The sequence below is a fragment of the Myodes glareolus genome, chromosome 17, assembly GCF_982192425.1.
Source record: "Myodes glareolus chromosome 17, mMyoGla1.1, whole genome shotgun sequence".
In the NCBI taxonomy this organism is placed as follows: domain Eukaryota; kingdom Metazoa; phylum Chordata; class Mammalia; order Rodentia; family Cricetidae; genus Myodes; species Myodes glareolus.
Window position 1 is genome coordinate 61,099,566 of NC_142042.1, and position 17,575 is coordinate 61,117,140.

Here is a 17,575-nt window from a genome sequence, read left to right on the forward strand (position 1 = left end):
AATCTTTCTTAACTCCTAGTCCACCATACAAACCAGCATCTTAATTCTTGGACTTAGAATTTCTCTGGTTATCATTAGAAACAATAGCATGCTGAAAAGTGACAAGTCCCCTCATCCGGCACCCTCCCCGACCTTCTCAGGACAGGGAGAGTTGGTTACCTCATCTCCCTATTGCTCAACTGCATGCAGACGTGTCCAGCCTCTCGACATCGCGTGACACCTCCCAATCTAGTTACCGAACAGAAAGGAGATGACGGATGAGGATTTAAATCCTTGCTAGACAGACACACAGAGGGAGGTAACAGATAATAAATACGGCAAACCACTTGTTTTTCTCTCATACCCCTGACCAGAAACAAAGGCCTAATGACCTGGTGGGCTTTTCCTCCTGCCAGCAGGGCCAGGCAATGCCGTCCAAATTAAGGCCCGACTAGTATGTGTTTATCCAGAATTGTGGACCTCTCACTTTCTCTATGTTTGTTGAAACTGACCAGCCCTAAATTAGGGGAAGACGCCGCAAAGGTCCTTAAACCTCCTCCCCTTCAGGCAAGGCCGACTTCCTGAGATCACTCCCAATCTTCCCGTGTGTCCTGCTGTTTCTCCCCATCCTAATAAAAACCTTTCTTCAGCGGTTGATTCTGTCTGCTGTGTCTGAAATTTACCCTTTTGCTTCCCGTCCCACAACATTTTTCCTGCCTTTAATTCTTTAGCTGGCAGAGAAAACAAACTCAATCAAGACTCCTAAATAGTAACAGTAAGGCAAAACAAAACAAAAACAACAACAAATCCTCAGGGGACGGTGTGAATCACCGGCGCCATTCCGTGGCCATCTTTGTACATTGCAGCCGGCGTGCAGCTGGATCACCTTTGCCAAAGCTTGCGGATCCACGTGACTGGAACCTTGTGACTAATTGCTTTCCCACAGGTGTCAGGAGCTAATGATCTAGATTGGGTCTACGGCCCAGACAGCATGAGGAACTGGGTCGTGCGTGTCCGCTTCCCCCTGGTTACCGGGAAGGGCACCCTCTCGCAGGCGGACCTTGCTTACGGTGATGATTCGCTTAGCAGCCGCGTTAGCACAACAGCACTAGAGACTGGGCGTCTCCCGGAGTGCGCAGCCGCAGAACTACCCAGCCCGGCGGGCCAAGCCGATCTGCGCGCTCGAGGCCCCACACGCCGCCCCCTGGTGGCCACCTTTGGGGCTCGCAGCCGCTGCCGTCCGTAGATCCCCGGTTCCGGCGGGGAGACGCCAGAAAACCAGTGACCTCAGCCTCCCCGCTGGGTCCAGCATTATAGGAAGGAAGGAAACCTGGGTCAGCCGAGCCAGCGATCAGGCAGGCAGGGACCCCAGTGGATCCCTAATGAGAAGTTTCCAGAACTGAAAAAGAGGCATACTGAAGGGATCTGATGCAGCTGGTGGGGAAGAGAGTGGGCCAGCCTGCCCTTTGGGGGAGGTGCAGTGTGGTGGTGGGAGTCTTCATTGCTAGACCAGTGCAAGAGGGTCTTGGCTTAATCTTGTAATTACTTACCAGGCCTTCCAAGCCTGCGTACAAAGTAGGCAGTTAGTTAGGAAGATGAATCAGTCAGGTGTAGTCATTTTCCAGGCTTGCTATGGAGAACCACACTCATTTTGGTGGTGAGGAATCTAGGCCCATTCAGAATGCTCAGAGGTTTTTAGACTTGTTTGCGGATAAAATAGTAACCGAATCCATTCAGGACTTCCCATAACTCAGTACCTTCAAAATGTACAGACTGTCCCCTAGGAGAAGCCTAACGATTAGCCCAGATCTACTCACTGCTTCTAAAGGGGATGGGGGGGGTGGGGGTGTTGGAGACTGCTCCAGCGAGAGCAACCTGACTACCTGGAGGGGGCACGAGGCTAAGGAAATGGTCCGGCCACGAGTTTCTCAGCCAGCATATATACTAATTACAGGCAAAAGGCAGATCGAAGAACAGTTAACCACCTTCCTGCACTGTCCTTGAGAGGAAGAAGCAAGTAGTCTCGTCTGTCACGGGAGTCCTGCTAGCTGCTGTTTCTTTTTCTATCTGGATGTGCCTTTGGGCTGGCACTCACTAGCCTGTGTCTGAGTAGATAATGCGTTCTTTCTCCTGGGCAAAATGCTCTTTCCCACGGGCTTAACAGAACGTTCTCACAGCCCTCAAGGATCCCGGAGCAGGCCAATAGACTCCAGCTGGAAACTGAGTCATTGTGGGTGACCACACAAAAGAACGTATATACTGCTGGCAGGTAGCCTTTAGGGTGAGACTAAGTCAGGGAGGTAGGAATCAAGAGGGGCGGGCGGGGCGCTGTTTGTGCTATAGAGTGGAGGGAGAGCTTCTGAGGAAGGTCACATACACAGTATTTTGGAAGAAGGGTCAACACAACTTTCTGATTCACTAACAGGAAATGAGGAAAGGGTGATGGGGGGGGCTCACGGCTCAGAACATTAAACATTCCAGTTATGGATCCGAGGAGCAAGAAGGCAGAGAAAGCAGCAAGAATTTTGGATAAATATATTATTTAAGATTCTTTTAAGACCATAGTCTCAAGTATCCCTGGCTGGTCTGGAACTTGCTCTGTAGAGACCACCTACCTAGTGCTGGATTATGGTGTGCACGGCCATGTGACGGACACCTGGGGATGGAACCCAGGACTTCTGCAAGCTAGGCAGGCACCCACTACACCGAGCTGCACCCCAATTCCCTTACTTAAGATTCTTATTAAAATTAAGCATTACTGTCGAATCTAGAATGTTGGGCTCCAGAGTATGTGACATCATCGGTGTAAGGGGACAAGTGCACGGAGAAAGAGTCTATGCTGTTCCGTCAGCAAATGTTAGAGGCTAGGTAAAATGCACACACCTTTAATCCCAGCCCTGGGGCGTGATCTCAGGGAGGTCAAGGCCAGACTGATGTATAGAACAGCCAGAGCTTTATAATAGGGGGATCCTGTCACCCAAAAGACCACAAAAATATAAATAAAATAGGGGATATTTGATAAGAAACTGCTGGGGAGGGGAGGGAAAAGTCTTAGAAAGATTGAAAACCACACCCAATTTTCATGAGAATATCTACTATGGAGAAGGATTGTATCAAACTCTAGATCTGTGTTTCTGTGGGGGTCAAAGAAGGAAGGCAGGCATGATGATGTTGACTTTCCTAACATGACAAGGCAAAATTTCCACTTCTGCCATTGTTTCTATCTTGCGGTGGTGCTAGACCTTTGCTACAAGAAGCATTGTTAGGCCCATGCCTACATCTTTCCTTTGTATATGAACCTTAAGCGATAGCTACATCTTATAACTGTGATGGTATAAAGCCCAATCCTCAGGTAATTAAAGCTGGCAATAAAAAGCAAGATTCTACTTCCTCCCTACTCCCCCCTTCCTCAAACCCCCCAAAACACTAGTATGTAGAAAGTCTGGGACTCGATGAGATCTTTCAGGTTTGGGGAGTACTGGAGATGTAGCTCCCATAAGGTGTTTGCCCAGTATGCATGAAGCTGTGTGTTTAATCCTTAGTATGCCTGGAATTCCAGCATTCAGGAGGTGAGGCAGGAGGATCAGAAATGCAAGGTCACCTTCAATACTTAAGGAGTTGAAGCCCCCTGGCCTGGATAGCATGAGACCCTGTCTCAAAAAAGAAAAAAAAAGTTCATTGAGTATAGTACAGGTTGATTAGTACAGTTAGTACAAAACTCACCGCCAGTGAAACTGTTTGCTCTTCTGTATCTTGCCTTCCCTTCTTGCCGTTACACAGAGGACACACTCCTTAGCCATTTAGACTTACGAAGGTTAAAACTTGTGAAGAGGAAACATATGTTCATGGGAAAGACTGGCAGACATGCTCTGGGAGGTAATGGGAAAGATAATTGCTAAAGAAGACCAGCAATAGTTGACTGAGGCATTCTGGGAAAATAAACATAAATTTTTCAAATGTAATGTTTGCTGACTAGCTAATTTGGGGGAAGCAATGGCCTGGTCTTAGCTTGGCTATGACTTTGAGGGCCCACTGGAAAGACACAAATGAATATGCATTTCATGGTTTACAAGTACCACACTTATTTTAAAAAATAACAATTTCTAACTTTAACTGAGTCATATTCTGAGACTTTCCAGGGTTTAGTCCTAAGACAGAATTCAGATTTTTACTCTAGAGTTCACAGCTCTTTTACTTGCAACTTCGTTCTTAATTCTCTCATTCTGCTGGAATTAGATCCTTGACTATCTCCAACACATATGCATTTATTGTAGGACTTACTTGTTTCATTTTATATGTATGGAAGTTTGAACTGCATGTGTATCCATCCGATGTGTGTGCAGTACCTGAGGAGGCCAGAAGAGGGAGTCAGATCCCCTGGAGCTAGAAACACCAAGAGCATGCAAGGAATCCAAAACCTTTATCCTCTGGATAATCAACTGGTGCTTTTAACTGGTGAGTCATCTCTCCAGCCCCAGTTTGTTTTGTTTAATTCAGACAGTCTCCTTTTCATGAAGCTACTTTAGGCATGGTGCTGCAGGTTTGTAATTCTGCATTTAAAAGGCTAAGGCAGAAAGATTGAGATTTTGAGATTAGTCTGAGCAATTTACCTTGTTGTTATTGTGGGGTAGCTATCAGAGAACACTGCTCACACGTGACTGAAGTCAAATGGCAGTCTTTATTAGCCAGCCAGCAACTATACTTAGCACTGAGCCTTTATAGGCTGAACTTTAAAGCACAAAAATCATATTCTCCGTTGATATATTTCAGTTAACAAGAACAATTAGCTAGAAGCAGAAGTACAGAAGCTGAAAAGCAAGGTTTGCACGTTGTGAGACTTTCCCAGAACTATGGGCTTGGATGGACTAGCTCTTTGCTTTCATTTTGACATGCAGTACTGTCTATGAGCTGAGTTCCATGTCCTGAAGAGCATTTCCATCACTGAGTCGTTGTGCTAAGGTCTGGGGACCTGTTCCATTAACCAAATCCAAACACCAATGAACTGGACAAATGGCTCAGTGATTAAGAGCAGTTGGTGGCTCCTACAGAGGACCCGAGTTCAGGCCCCAGCAACCACACGTGACTCCCAACCATCTGTAACTCCGGTTCCAGGAGAAGACCTGGCATCCACTTCTGAACTCCCTGGCTCCAGGTATGACTGTAGTGAACATATATAAACCATACATACAGGCAAAACACTCATACACATAATAAAAATAACAAACAGAACCCAAGCCCCAAGCATATAGCACATCTTCTGCATCTAATGACATTCCCTATGTCCCTAGCTCTTCAATACTGAGCTTACAGAGCACTGGCAGGGAACAGTCTGGTCTTACTGGCTAATTCAGTCGGTAGACTAGGGTAGTCTCTGCTGTCCTAAGGATTCTGCTCCTACTCAGATTTAACTCTTTCTATTCTCCTTTCAGTTAGGAGTTTCCCTTGTTCTCTCTTTCCCTGAAGTCCATTCTTTTCGCCTGCCTCTGCCTCTTGAGTGCTGGGGTTGGAGGTTTGCACTGTACCTGCCTTCCTTCAATCTTCTAAACTTGTGATTTAGCCCCTGCGAAGATCCAAGCACACAGTGATCTCATTGTTATTCAGAAGACTGTGCCGTTTGATTTCGAAACTCCTTTGGACCTGCAGTCCTCTCTGTAGAGCATCAATCGTGGGGGATCTGCTTGTTTTACTTTGCTGCCAGCGCGTGTGTCCTTTATCATTTTAGTTTCCCAAGAGTGGTGACCAGTTTTGGTCCATGTTCTGTGTGAACTTGAAAATAATGTAAACTTTGGATACAATATAGTTGTAGGTATGAGTTATGATTTAGTCTTGTGAGATAGGTTTTCCAAAATTCTTATATCCACAAAGGAGGTTTCAGTCACCATGGTCACTTACTGAAGATTGTATTACTGAAGAGACTATTAGTCTCAATGTTAAGTGGGAAAACACCACAATCTGTGTGACCTCAGAGTAGGTCACACAGCAACTGGCGTGTTGCAGCAGTATACACATGGCACACTCACACACCCAGAGGTTTTAGGAATTACCCTTCCACATCTACACCATCTTTGGTTTACACGTGGTTTTGTCAACATTCCCAAATTGTACATGGCTAATCAATCTGAGGGACTCTGTCAACGCTTACCATCTCAAATATAATTTTCTGTTTGTTTGTTTTTGTTTTTCAAAACAGTTTCTCTGTGTAACAGTCCTAGCTGTCCTGGAACTAGCTCTTGTAGACCAGGCCTGGCCTTGAACTCACAGAGATCCACCTGCACCTGCCTCTGCCTCCCAAGTGCTGGGATTAAAGATGTGTGCCACCACCGCCAAGCCTAATTTTTGTTTTTGAGGTAGGGATGTCACTATGTAGACTTGCCTAGCCTAAAACACCCTATGTAGACCAGGCTGGCCTTGAACACATAGAGACTTGCTCGCCTGCTTCTGCCCTGAGTGCTGGGATTAAAGGTATGTGTCACCATATTAGCCAATTATCATTTCTTCATGCTAGGAAGATTTGTTTCTTAGTTTTGCTTTGTCTATATTCTATGCAACTTGAGCTCTCCGACTAATATTGTAAAAATTCTATGTATTTACTGCATTTCTGTGTTTGAGCATGCAGAGGGCAGAAGGTACTTTTTCTGAGAATCACTTCTCTCCTTCCATCAAATTGTATTCTTAACATTTTTTTGGTTTTTCTTTTCCAGGGAGATGGGGTAGGGAATGGTTATTTAGAACAATTTCTACCACCTAGTGTTTGGAAACCGGTATGAAAATGTTGTATAGTTTAGATTCTTTTTTTTAAAATATTTATTTATTTATTATGTATACAATATTCTGTCTACATGCATGCCTAAAGAGGGCACCAGGCCTCATTACAGATGGTTGTGAGCCACCATGTGGTTGCTGGGAATTGAACTCAGAACCTCTGGAAGAGCAGGCAATGCTCTTAACCGCTAAGCCATCTTTCCAGCCTCCATAGTTTAGATTCTTAAAATGACTCAGAGAAAATAAAATCCCCAACAAAGGAACTGACAAGCAAATCCTTTAGATTTTCCTAGTGCAGAAACCTCAGAACACAAGGTTAGTCCTTTGGCTGGCCTAACCCCATTGTTCATGTGTGCATACATTAGTTAGCACACCTTTTTCCTGTCTATTAAAGTAGCCTATCTGGATGAAATGACTTCTATCAGACAGTCGTGGAGATGAGCTGTAGGTGCTCTTTTCCCTTGGCTCCCTTTTGTGCGAAAGCAGGAAGGGTTTAATAGGAATCCTCTTTAGTCCCCCTCCCCACCACTGGTGTGAAGTACTACACCACGTGTTTTGTTTGTTTTTCCGAGGCAGGGTTTCTTTTGTGTAGCCCTGGCAACCCAGGAACTTGCTCTGTAGTTCAGGCTGGCCTTGAACTAATAGAGGTCTTCCTGAAGCCTGGGATTAAAGGCACATGCCACCACTGCCCAGTTTACACCATCATAGGATTGGAAGTTATTACCAAAAACTTGCCAAAAATTATATAGACAGGGTCTCACTATGGCTGGCCTAGATATGAAGCTGTCCTCTAGAGAGCAGGGGTTAAAGGCATGAGCCACCGTCAAGTTTTAAAACCCACTTTCCCCTATTGGGCCACATAAAAGATACTTTTAGTTTCTACAGAATCACGTCCTGCCAGAGGCCTAGATGCCTTATTGGAAAGATGATTTATACAGTAAGGAGTTCAATGCACTATGCAGAGGGAAGCTACTTTAGAGCGCTAAAATATCTACAAGCGAACTTGCTGGGAAAGGAAAGTGCTGGAGGACCAATGGCGCCTGCAGTGCTTCCTACCCCCGACCCACTGATAACTACTTAAGGGCTTGATTGTCTCATTTTGACAGGAAGAGAATCAGAGAAAGAAAAACCTTTCTGAAGAGCATTCAGTTCTTGGTTTGAGGGTTAGGACTAGTCTCATTCTCGCTGTCCACGGTAAGCGCTCAGAGAAAAGTCTGCTGCTGCTGTGAAAACGGCACTTAGGGCTGATGCTGACGTTAAGAACACGCGTGGAGTCGGGCAGCGAAATGGCGCAGCAGGCAGGACTTGCAGCCAATCTTCTCTCGCCCCACGCTCGCCGCCGCGAACCACAAGGGGGTGGACGAGACTCCAGCACTTGACTTCTATACATGCTTATAACTTAGTCTACGGGACATTCAATCTTTACCAAACAACCCACAATAACCTAAAACGGGTAGGAATTTGAATAGTGCCTTGAACTGAGTTTCAGATGTTCCTGCTCAGCGGCATTGGGAACTGCCTGATGCCAGTGACTGTCCCCACATCATGAGCTAGGCAGACCTGATTTCCTGATGCCCCAGGGCTGTGAGGGACTACGGCTTAGAAGTGACAGAAATTGGTGAGGTTCACTTGCGGTCGGCTCACACTATAGCAGCACTAATAGATAACAGGGAATACACTGTATCATGTACGTGATGCGACAGGCTGCGCCGCACCCCGCCCGCCCAACAGTCTTTGAAATGTCGGTATTGCACCAGAGCCCTGCAGGGAGACAGATTTGCCGCCCCACCTTACCTAAGCAAGAGATCATAGGCCTTTAGTTGTTACAGCTCTTTCTTCGAGAGCTGAAGTGGCTCTGAAAAGAGCCTTTGGGGTAAAGTCGATCAATCACGTCTCGGCTGCGCTTCACTTGGAGCTGGTGTACTTGGTGACGGCCTTGGTGCCCTCCGACACGGCGTGTTTAGCCAACTCCCCAGGCAGCAGCAGGCGCACGGCCGTCTGGATCTCCCGGGAAGTGATGGTCGAACGCTTGTTGTAATGCGCCAAGCGGGAAGCCTCGCCAGCGATGCGCTCGAAGATGTCGTTCACGAAGGAGTTCATGATGCCCATGGCTTTGGACGAAATGCCCGTGTCCGGATGCACTTGCTTCAGTACCTTGTACACGTAGACAGAGTAGCTCTCCTTGCGGCTGCGCTTGCGCTTCTTGCCGTCTTTCTTCTGGACTTTTGTGACAGCTTTCTTCGAGCCCTTCTTTGGAGCAGGAGCGGATTTGGCAGGGTCCGGCATTTTCTTCCACGTTCAAAGAAACACCACAAAATGGAAGAGTCGAACACGAAGTGTTGCAGGACGGCTGGTTATGCGCTACTTATAGAGCCTGTATGCAAATGAAGGATCTTTCAGCACTACATTTTTATTGGCTACTTTACACTAGCGTTAGCGGCATGGAGGCGGAGCCTACGCAAATAGATTTGGCTGCGCGCCTCGGTGGTGATTAGAGGAAATTCTTCCTAGCCAATCGCAGCCTTGTGTTTCATGTTAACCGGTAAATGAGCTGCAGCTCCCCTTCACCTGTTCTTTATCTGTCTCTCACTCATTGGTGAGTTCGTAAGCACCAGGTTAAACAAGTTAACCCTTCTGGGCTATCATGCTTGGTGGTTGAGACTCAGATTAGCTCGGCTCATGTTTCCCTCCAGCAATTCTTCCTGGATTTGGCCGACCCAAACTGAATAAACGTGGGGGGACAGTTCTGACATGCACATGTTAGGTGTGACGCATTTGGAAATATGCTTGAAACCTGAGTTCAGGTCCCGCCTGATCCCGAGTGCAAAGTTGACACAGCTACTCTTAATGAGAACGTAGGTGGCTCTGAAAAGAGCCTTTTTTACGTCGACTTTCTGGAAACGCAACTTAGGCCCGCTCCCCACGGATGCGGCGGGCCAGCTGGATATCCTTAGGCATAATGGTGACGCGCTTGGCGTGGATGGCGCACAGGTTCGTGTCCTCGAACAGCCCCACCAGGTAGGCCTCGCTCGCCTCCTGCAGCGCCATGACGGCCGAGCTCTGGAAGCGCAGGTCGGTCTTGAAGTCCTGCGCGATCTCGCGCACCAGGCGCTGGAACGGCAGCTTGCGGATCAGCAGCTCGGTCGACTTCTGGTAGCGCCGGATCTCGCGCAGCGCCACGGTGCCGGGCCGGTAGCGGTGCGGCTTCTTCACGCCGCCCGTGGCCGGCGCGCTCTTGCGGGCAGCCTTGGTGGCCAGCTGCTTGCGCGGGGCCTTGCCGCCGGTGGACTTGCGGGCGGTCTGCTTCGTGCGAGCCATGTTTTATGTGACTTTGGCTTGCAGGCGCCTAGTGGCCATATTTATAGACTTATCTTCGTCTTGATTGGACCAGAAAAACAGGAGTTTCTGGACTTGGAGTCTGATTGGGTAGAATTCGATCCTAAGAATCACAAGATTGTTACAGTATCCCTTTTTTCCTGATCCTTCTTCTTCCTGGATTTACGGACCACGGAGTGTTTTGAAAAGATGTAACTTTTCAGTTTTCAGTCGATGTAACTTTTCTGAAAGCAGTGTATAGTGTTTCGCACACTGTGAACTGTAAGAGGTTCCCTCGGAAACAAGCTTGCCCCTTTCCTACACTGCGATTCAGTTTGTTGCAAGTCACCAGTTACTGTAATTCTTCTGCCAGAGTTAGCATTTATTTAGCGTCTGGCAATGTGTCCCGCGGTTTGGAAGCTGTTATAACCGTAGCTGAAGAATGACAACGCAATATATAGTGAAAGGAACTAAAATTAAACTTACATTTTTATCTACTTCTAAACCCGACCAAAGCTGGCTTACATTAGCCACACACCCACGTTCTGTTTGCCCTCCCCTTCCCCGCCTTCCCTCTCTAGTGTGCAGCGTGCTCATCCCTAAAGACCTATTAAGTCCTGCAGATGAAATGAGTATATTTCAGACAAGGATAAGATTAGAAAGTGTTAATAACCCCCTTTCTAGTAGAGAATAGTTACTAAATAATCAAGCCCTTATCGTCCATGTGACACGTTAAAGTAACTTTCAAAGATTATTTATTGTCGATTAAGGTGCTAACATATTTTCATCCACAAAGATTAAATGCTTTATTATATTCTTCCCAAGAACAGTGAAGTTTTCTTAACCTTACAGCTATTTGACATGTTTTGGAAAGTGCATGTTATAATGGTAATATGCAAATGTGCTAATATAAACTTTATTATATTATAATATTATATTATAATATTAACTTTTAATAGCATGTCTGATTTTTTTATTTTGAAAAAACATTACATACAACCTTTCTAAAAACTCAAACCTAAAATCAGAAAGTGGCCAAGATATTTAAAAATTGCCTTGCAATTGATTTTGAGGGGGTTCCAAAACACTAAGCACAGGTGGAAATTTGGTAGTTTAATTTCTTTAAGAATCCCTTACCAGCAGAAGCAACCTCTAAAATGGGGCACCAAAGTACCACTGATGTGAACTGTTACCCCTCCCTGTGGTCATTTTCTAACAATGTTTAAGCAGAGACAGCAGCGCTGTTTAAAGGTAGCTCTAGGGTCAGTGAGATAGGTCAGTGGGTAAAGCTTTGAAACACAGCAACATTTTCCTGTTCTGCAGACTAACCATCTAGACATCTCGAACTTCTCTGATCACCTCTCCCATTTGGAGGAGAAACCACCTGGTAGAATCTGGATGCTGCCCATCCAACTGCCATGCTTATTGTGAGATTTTCTTCGTAATGTATGCACTGGAGCATAATGTATGGGTGGCTTCATTTAAATCAGAGAGATTCTCAAACTCCATATGCTGATGCCCTTTTCCTGAGGTTCTGATTTCTGCCTTCAACGTGTTCACATAATATTAAGCGCAAAGCTCCAGAATAAAAGGAGTTTTACATTGCATTCCTACTCCTAGGATAGTGATGAAATCTTACACCGCTTCACCCAGGACATAAATCACCCCCTTGTCTGGCATACGCCCACTAAGCACAAATTAATCAGTTTGTAGCAGTCTCCATTACCAGATCTGCCAAGGCATCAAGTGCTTGTGTTCAGGTAACCTTGATCTTGTGCAATAAGGACTCCAAGTACAAGCTTTTTACTGAAGAATGTGATCATCATTGTTCTGTTTTACTCTTGTTGCTTTTGATCTATTTACAGAGCCTAATTTGTAAGTTAAAGTTATCATAAGCATATATATGCTATAGAGAAACATATGGGGCTATGTATGTGATGTGCAGCATCGTCGGTATGCTTAGGCATTGGCTGGGGTTCTTGGACTGAATCCTCTGAGGGTAAGAGACAGTTGCTGTTCAAAATATATAGAGTCCAAGAGTTGTAATGTTTGCTTTACTTAATAGACAATAAAATCCCAAAAGTCTTCCCCTGTGTAACTTTTGAAATTATGCTTGTAAGAGTTTTCCATTTTCCAGAAACAGGGACGCCACTGTGAATGTGAATTCTAAGGCAAGAAATTAGAACTAAAAAGTAAATGTTCAAAGGTTGTCAGGATCACTTCCTAAAATACAGTAATCCTTGGGAAGCTTAGCTTTTATTCCTTCTACTGTATATTGCCTTTAGTAACAGTTCAGAGCTGGGCTCCTTCAGGTGTGCTTGGTCCTCACACTGGACACCAGAAACAATGTTCATGTGACGTTCTGGATCCAGTCTACCAGAAGGGGGTTATGATACGGAAGAAAATGTTTCTCTGCAGTTATGGGACAGAGGAACTAGTTCTCAGAAAAGTCTTGAAATTTTTCATTACAGTTTACCGAAAAAGGGCCAAGCAGGGTGTGTAAAGGGACACACCTTTATTCCCAGCACATGGGAGGCAGAGGCAGGCGGGTCTCTGTGACTTCCAGGCAAACCTGGTCTACATATGAGTTAATTCTGAGACAAGAGCTACATAGTGAGAACTATCTCAAAACAAAACAAAGACCAGGGCCTGAACTTGAGAGGCTGAGAACTGGAATTTTATTAACTGGGTGGGTACAAGAAGCTTTTCCATACAAGTAAGCAAACAGAAAATTTAAGTAAATGAACCATTGGGCACATGGTATTTTATATGTACTTGCATTTGTTTTTAATACAGAAGTATGGATTAAGTTTTGGGTTTGGGTTCAAGTGCCTCCGGAGTTATAGTGGAACACCAACTGGGACTATTTAAGTTTTGATCTGTGGGCTGCTCAGGCTGTATACCTGATTTGCTTTTATTTTGTCTGGTCTGCAACCCAAGACCAAATTAAGAAATCACAGGAATTTGGGTTTCTTTCCTTACTCCATTTTGAGATGGACCAGTGCCTCAGGCATCCTGTAGGAGAATGGGAATCGGCACAGGTCTTCCTACTGGTCAGTCACAGGTACTATCTATAGACAACAGCTTAGTATAATATTTCTCTGGAATGTTCTAGAATCTAGTAATGTGTTACAATATTTCAGAGCTATAGAAAGTGTTGTTGCTTTATTCCAATAGCTAACCTCATGAGACCTGCATAAATGCTAACAGAATTTTAAGAGCTTTAAAAAAAATGGCAGGATTTTTTTTTTTTGCTTTAATTTTTAAAGTTTCTTGGTTGGACCTACCTGAATCTTACAAAAATAAAAAGATAGATAAAACAATTTGTTTTCTTTTAAATGTGTTGTTTTCTTTAAAATATACGCATTGAGCAGAGACATGGGAATTCTCAAAAGATGAGTGATTCAAAAAGGGGTGGGCAGAATTCATTGTCCATGGAGGGGACAGAGAAAGGAAGAAGGGACACATGGAAAAACTCAAATGACTTTTTGGGAAAATAAATAGCCCTTAAGAGAATAGATGGGGCCAGGATAGTCCTGAGGCAATGTTTAGGAATGACCTAAGGTCTCATCTCTGAATAAAGAACAATGGAGTTGCCCCACCCCCTGGGGGGTAATTTTCAACAAACTGAATGAAATGCTGACTTCTTTTTCTTTTTCTTTGAGACAGAGAACGGACTTCAGGATCTCAACTCTTCACTTCAAAATGATTCTCGAGTTCAAAGTGGGCACATATTTTTAATCCCCTTCAAATCAGAAGATGGCAGACATTGTCTCTGATCACGCCTAGAGCCTTGGTACCAAGGTCCGTCAGCCTGGGCACGTGGGTTGTTTTATTTTGCAGTCTGATTATATCTTCCTTTTTGCTGGTGTTTAAAGGGTCAGATGCAGGCTTGCCCATTCATAAGCAATTACTGAGCTTCTGCTGCACTTCGATTTACAAAAAAGGAATAAAAAGAAATTCCGCCCTATAAAGGACATGGTGTGGAGGAGTCGGTAAAATACAGAGATGTGAAGTTAACGTCATCCGGGAAATCAGAAAACAGAAACTTTATTTCTCTGCCAGGAAGCTCCTGAACCGACCGAAGCTCTGTGACTTCTAGGATGCTGGTTGGGGCGTGTAAGCATGTCCATCCACAGAGGAATTTGTCAGTCAAGAGACTTGTACAAGTGTCTAGGTTTACGGGGAAAGGGCTAAGTTCCCCACCCCCGAAGAAATGCATTTCACAGGCCTTAGGTTTAAAACATTTGAGGTTTTTTGTTGTTGTTGGTGGTGGTGGTAGTGGTGGCTTTTTATCTATTTAGCTGAGCTCTAAGCCTAACATGACTCAAAACTCCGACATCTACCTACAAGCCTGAAACCAGAAAATACAGACAGGGGGAAAAAAAAAATCAAGGGCTCACCAGTACCTGTAAGACAAGGAATATAAGGTTTCCCCCAAACAAAACCAAAACCACCCACCACAATTCTGATGCAGAATGTTTTCTTATGATTCTTCATGGAGGGCCCTGGGAACGACGAACACGCCAATAGTCCAGACTCCAGTTCATTACATAGGGCGTCACACTGAAGCAGGTACACGCCTGGAAAAGTGAATTTAGCCATCTGCATGGGGGCCCAGTCTGGGAACCATTCCCCGCGGACAACACGGGCAGACCTCAAAGGACTGGTGCAAACGAACGAAGCGACTCTCCCAGACTCTGGTAGTCAGCAGGTCCTTGGGGAGAGGTGCGTGCGGACCACTGACCGCGGCGAGAAAGCTTAGCAGCATCCTCAGACGGATTTTCCTAGGACCCAGTTTCTGCATGAGCTGAAAACGGTCTATGTCAACAAAACAGTGACTATGCAGAACCTTCCCTTCCATATTCCTGGCTCCGCAGCTTCCGGTTATGGTACCCTCGCTACTGGAACTTCTTTTGCAGTGGTTTTATCTAAATGCAGCTCTGGGTCCTTCGATGCAGTTCTCTCCCCTTCGCATCTCTGAATTCCGTTTTTCTTCAGTCTTTTATTCTTTTAGCGCCCGTGTGATCCAGAAGCCCACAAACTAGAAGAAACAGAGCCGTAAAAGACTGCGGTATCTCTAAGTTTTATTTGGGATTCTGAATTCTCCCAGGGACTACGGCATTACAATTTAAGAAAATTAAAAAAAATAAGTAAATAAATAAAAAATAAAAAAAGGCAAGGCACTATGATGGACCGGTAGAGGGCAGAGAAGAGAGAAGAAAAACAGGGAAATGACGCAATATCCAGAGCCGGGACTATTTAGAAAGGTTCCCGCCCGCGCGCTTTCGGTTTTCAATCTGGTCCGATCCTCTCATATATTAGAGGGAAGCCACCGTCACTGTTCCATGAGCTAGTGTCTCGAGACTGCAGTCACTATGTCTGGTAGAGGAAAAGGTGGAAAGGGCCTGGGCAAGGGTGGTGCCAAGCGCCATCGCAAGGTTCTGCGCGACAACATCCAGGGTATCACCAAGCCTGCCATCCGCCGCCTGGCCCGACGCGGTGGTGTCAAGCGCATCTCTGGCCTCATCTACGAGGAGACCCGCGGTGTGCTAAAGGTGTTCCTGGAGAACGTGATCCGGGACGCCGTCACCTACACCGAGCACGCCAAGCGCAAGACCGTCACCGCCATGGATGTGGTCTACGCGCTCAAGCGCCAGGGCCGCACCCTGTATGGCTTTGGAGGCTAGACTGCATCGCCACTGCCTCATTACCCATCCCTAACGGCCCTTTTTAGGGCCAACCACAGGCTCATCAGGAGAGCTGACACCCTTGACTATGCAGTGACCAAATTATATTCGTAGCTCTAGACTCGGTAAGGGAAAGACTCGTCAAAATGGAGTCGCTGGGTTTGGAGTCGGGTTGCCATTAAAGTTTAATTTCCCTTAGCGGTTAACATCCAGGGTAGGGCCTCTATTCAGGTAACTGTTTAGTTTGCTGCGACAGGATGAGCTGGCTGCAGGTAAGAGATTGAGGGTTTTTAGTTGTCTGTGTCGCCAGAATTGCCTTAGAAAAGGCCCCCCAGTTTAGGTAATGATATGGGAAATAGCAGATTTTAAGTGGAATTAGTATGTGAGGACTATAGTCTCATCAGTTAGGCAAGGTCCACTTAGACGCTTTTTCTTGTAAAGCAGTTATGGCAGGAGCTTTTAAGTCAGGAGCTGATGCAGAGGCAATTGAATATATATTTTTTCTTTTTAGACACACGGTTTCTCTGTGTAGCCTTGACAGTTCTGGAAATCTTTATTAAATTCACAGCTCCACCTGTCTGCTTCCCGAGTTCTAAGATAAAAAGTTGTGCATCACCACCGGCTTTGTACACAGGTTTGAGGCAAACCTGCACAGGACTTTGCCCCAAAGAAAGCCATGGACAGGAGACTGAGACGAACTATAATATAACTTAGTGGAAGCCGCTCAGGTGTGTGGTATATTGGCACCTGTTTAGGAAGATTTGTCAGAACATGTCCACCACCCATTGGTGCAGAGGGTGCAGTTTAATTTTGATAAGGCAAAAGCAAATTCTCAGTACGGCCAAGAATGCAGTAAACTATTCACTATGCTTCGGTTATGCCCGTGTCAGGAGCCCCCCAGAGACCACCAGGACCAGGAGTTCACATAATGCAGTGGTATATTATTTGTACTTTAGTAAATAAACCTTGCCTGAAGACTAGAGGCAAAGCTAAAGCCACTAGAGGTCAGGTATTGGTGACACATACCTTTAATCCCGGGATTTGGGAGACAGAGTCAGAAGGGTCTCTGTGAATTCGAGGCCACCCTGGGCTACACAAGGTCAACACAGAACAAACCCAGGGGGTGGTGGTTCACCTTTAACCCAGGCCTAGGGAGTCGTACACCCTTAATCCCAGCACTAGAGGGAATATAAAATGAGAGGAGAGGCTTAGTTTGCAGGAGCCCAACCTTGGTAGAGGCAAGACTTCTGTAGTGACTTGGCTGCTTTGCTTTTCTGGTTTTCAGGTTGAACCCCAATTTCTGTCTTTGGGTTTTTATTATTCGTGCTACAACATGCAAAAAGCAAAAATCCTTTACTGCATGCAAGGGTCAAGCTTGGGCTCTCTTCTCCACTCCAGCACAGCTAGATCAGGGAGGGCCTTGAGCCCAGCTATGGCAGGGGCAGGGCTTTTAGGGAGTGAAGGATGGAGTGGGGGAAGGGAGGGAGGAGGAGGAATGAGGTAACAGAAGTCTTGTCAAACAGGGATTGGTATTGGCGTTGGTGCAAGGAAACTGGCAGCCTATACACAAGTTGGGTAAGCTACCCTTAATGTTCTGGAGCAGCTGGTACTTGTTTGTCTCAGTTCTGATTGGTCTCCAGGAGGGTACAGTCTGTGGCTTTTCCTGGTTGGTGTAGTGTTGAGGTCTAGTTCCAGGATTGTTTGCAGCCTGCGAAGGCTGTGCTAATGTTAGGCCTCTCCTCTTCTCTTTCCTACAGTTTAGATTTGGGTTGAGCATGTTATAGGCTGTATTTTATTTTTATTTTAATTGTGCATTAATTCTTTTACTT

At 45.6% G+C, this 17,575-nt stretch overlaps 3 protein-coding genes across 3 annotated transcripts; 1 reads left to right on the forward strand and 2 right to left on the reverse strand.

Annotated features, from left to right (window-relative positions):
- Positions 1-4,638: 4,638 nt before the first annotated feature.
- On the reverse strand, positions 4,639-9,097 carry LOC125396143 (histone H2B type 2-F). The gene has a single exon (XM_048427997.3). It carries the CDS (start codon positions 9,025-9,027, stop codon positions 8,647-8,649), a length of 381 nt encoding a protein of 126 aa, XP_048283954.1. The 5' UTR covers positions 9,028-9,097; the 3' UTR covers positions 4,639-8,646.
- Positions 9,098-9,597: 500 nt separating this feature from the next.
- On the reverse strand, positions 9,598-10,074 carry LOC125396140 (histone H3). Its single transcript, XM_048427993.3, has one exon. The coding sequence runs from the start codon at positions 10,057-10,059 to the stop codon at positions 9,649-9,651; it is 411 nt and encodes a 136-aa protein (XP_048283950.1). The 5' UTR covers positions 10,060-10,074; the 3' UTR covers positions 9,598-9,648.
- Positions 10,075-13,755: 3,681 nt separating this feature from the next.
- On the forward strand, positions 13,756-15,972 carry LOC146891331 (histone H4). Its single transcript, XM_085678081.2, has one exon. It carries the CDS (start codon positions 15,435-15,437, stop codon positions 15,744-15,746), a length of 312 nt encoding a protein of 103 aa, XP_085534207.1. The 5' UTR covers positions 13,756-15,434; the 3' UTR covers positions 15,747-15,972.
- The last annotated feature ends 1,603 nt before the right edge of the window (positions 15,973-17,575 follow it).

Coding starts and splice junctions, on each gene's coding strand:
- LOC125396140 (XM_048427993.3), bottom strand. CDS start 10,059: ATGGCTCGCACGAAGCAGACCGCCCGCAAGTCCACCGGCGGCAAGGCC.
- LOC125396143 (XM_048427997.3), bottom strand. CDS start 9,027: ATGCCGGACCCTGCCAAATCCGCTCCTGCTCCAAAGAAGGGCTCGAAG.
- LOC146891331 (XM_085678081.2), top strand. CDS start 15,435: ATGTCTGGTAGAGGAAAAGGTGGAAAGGGCCTGGGCAAGGGTGGTGCC.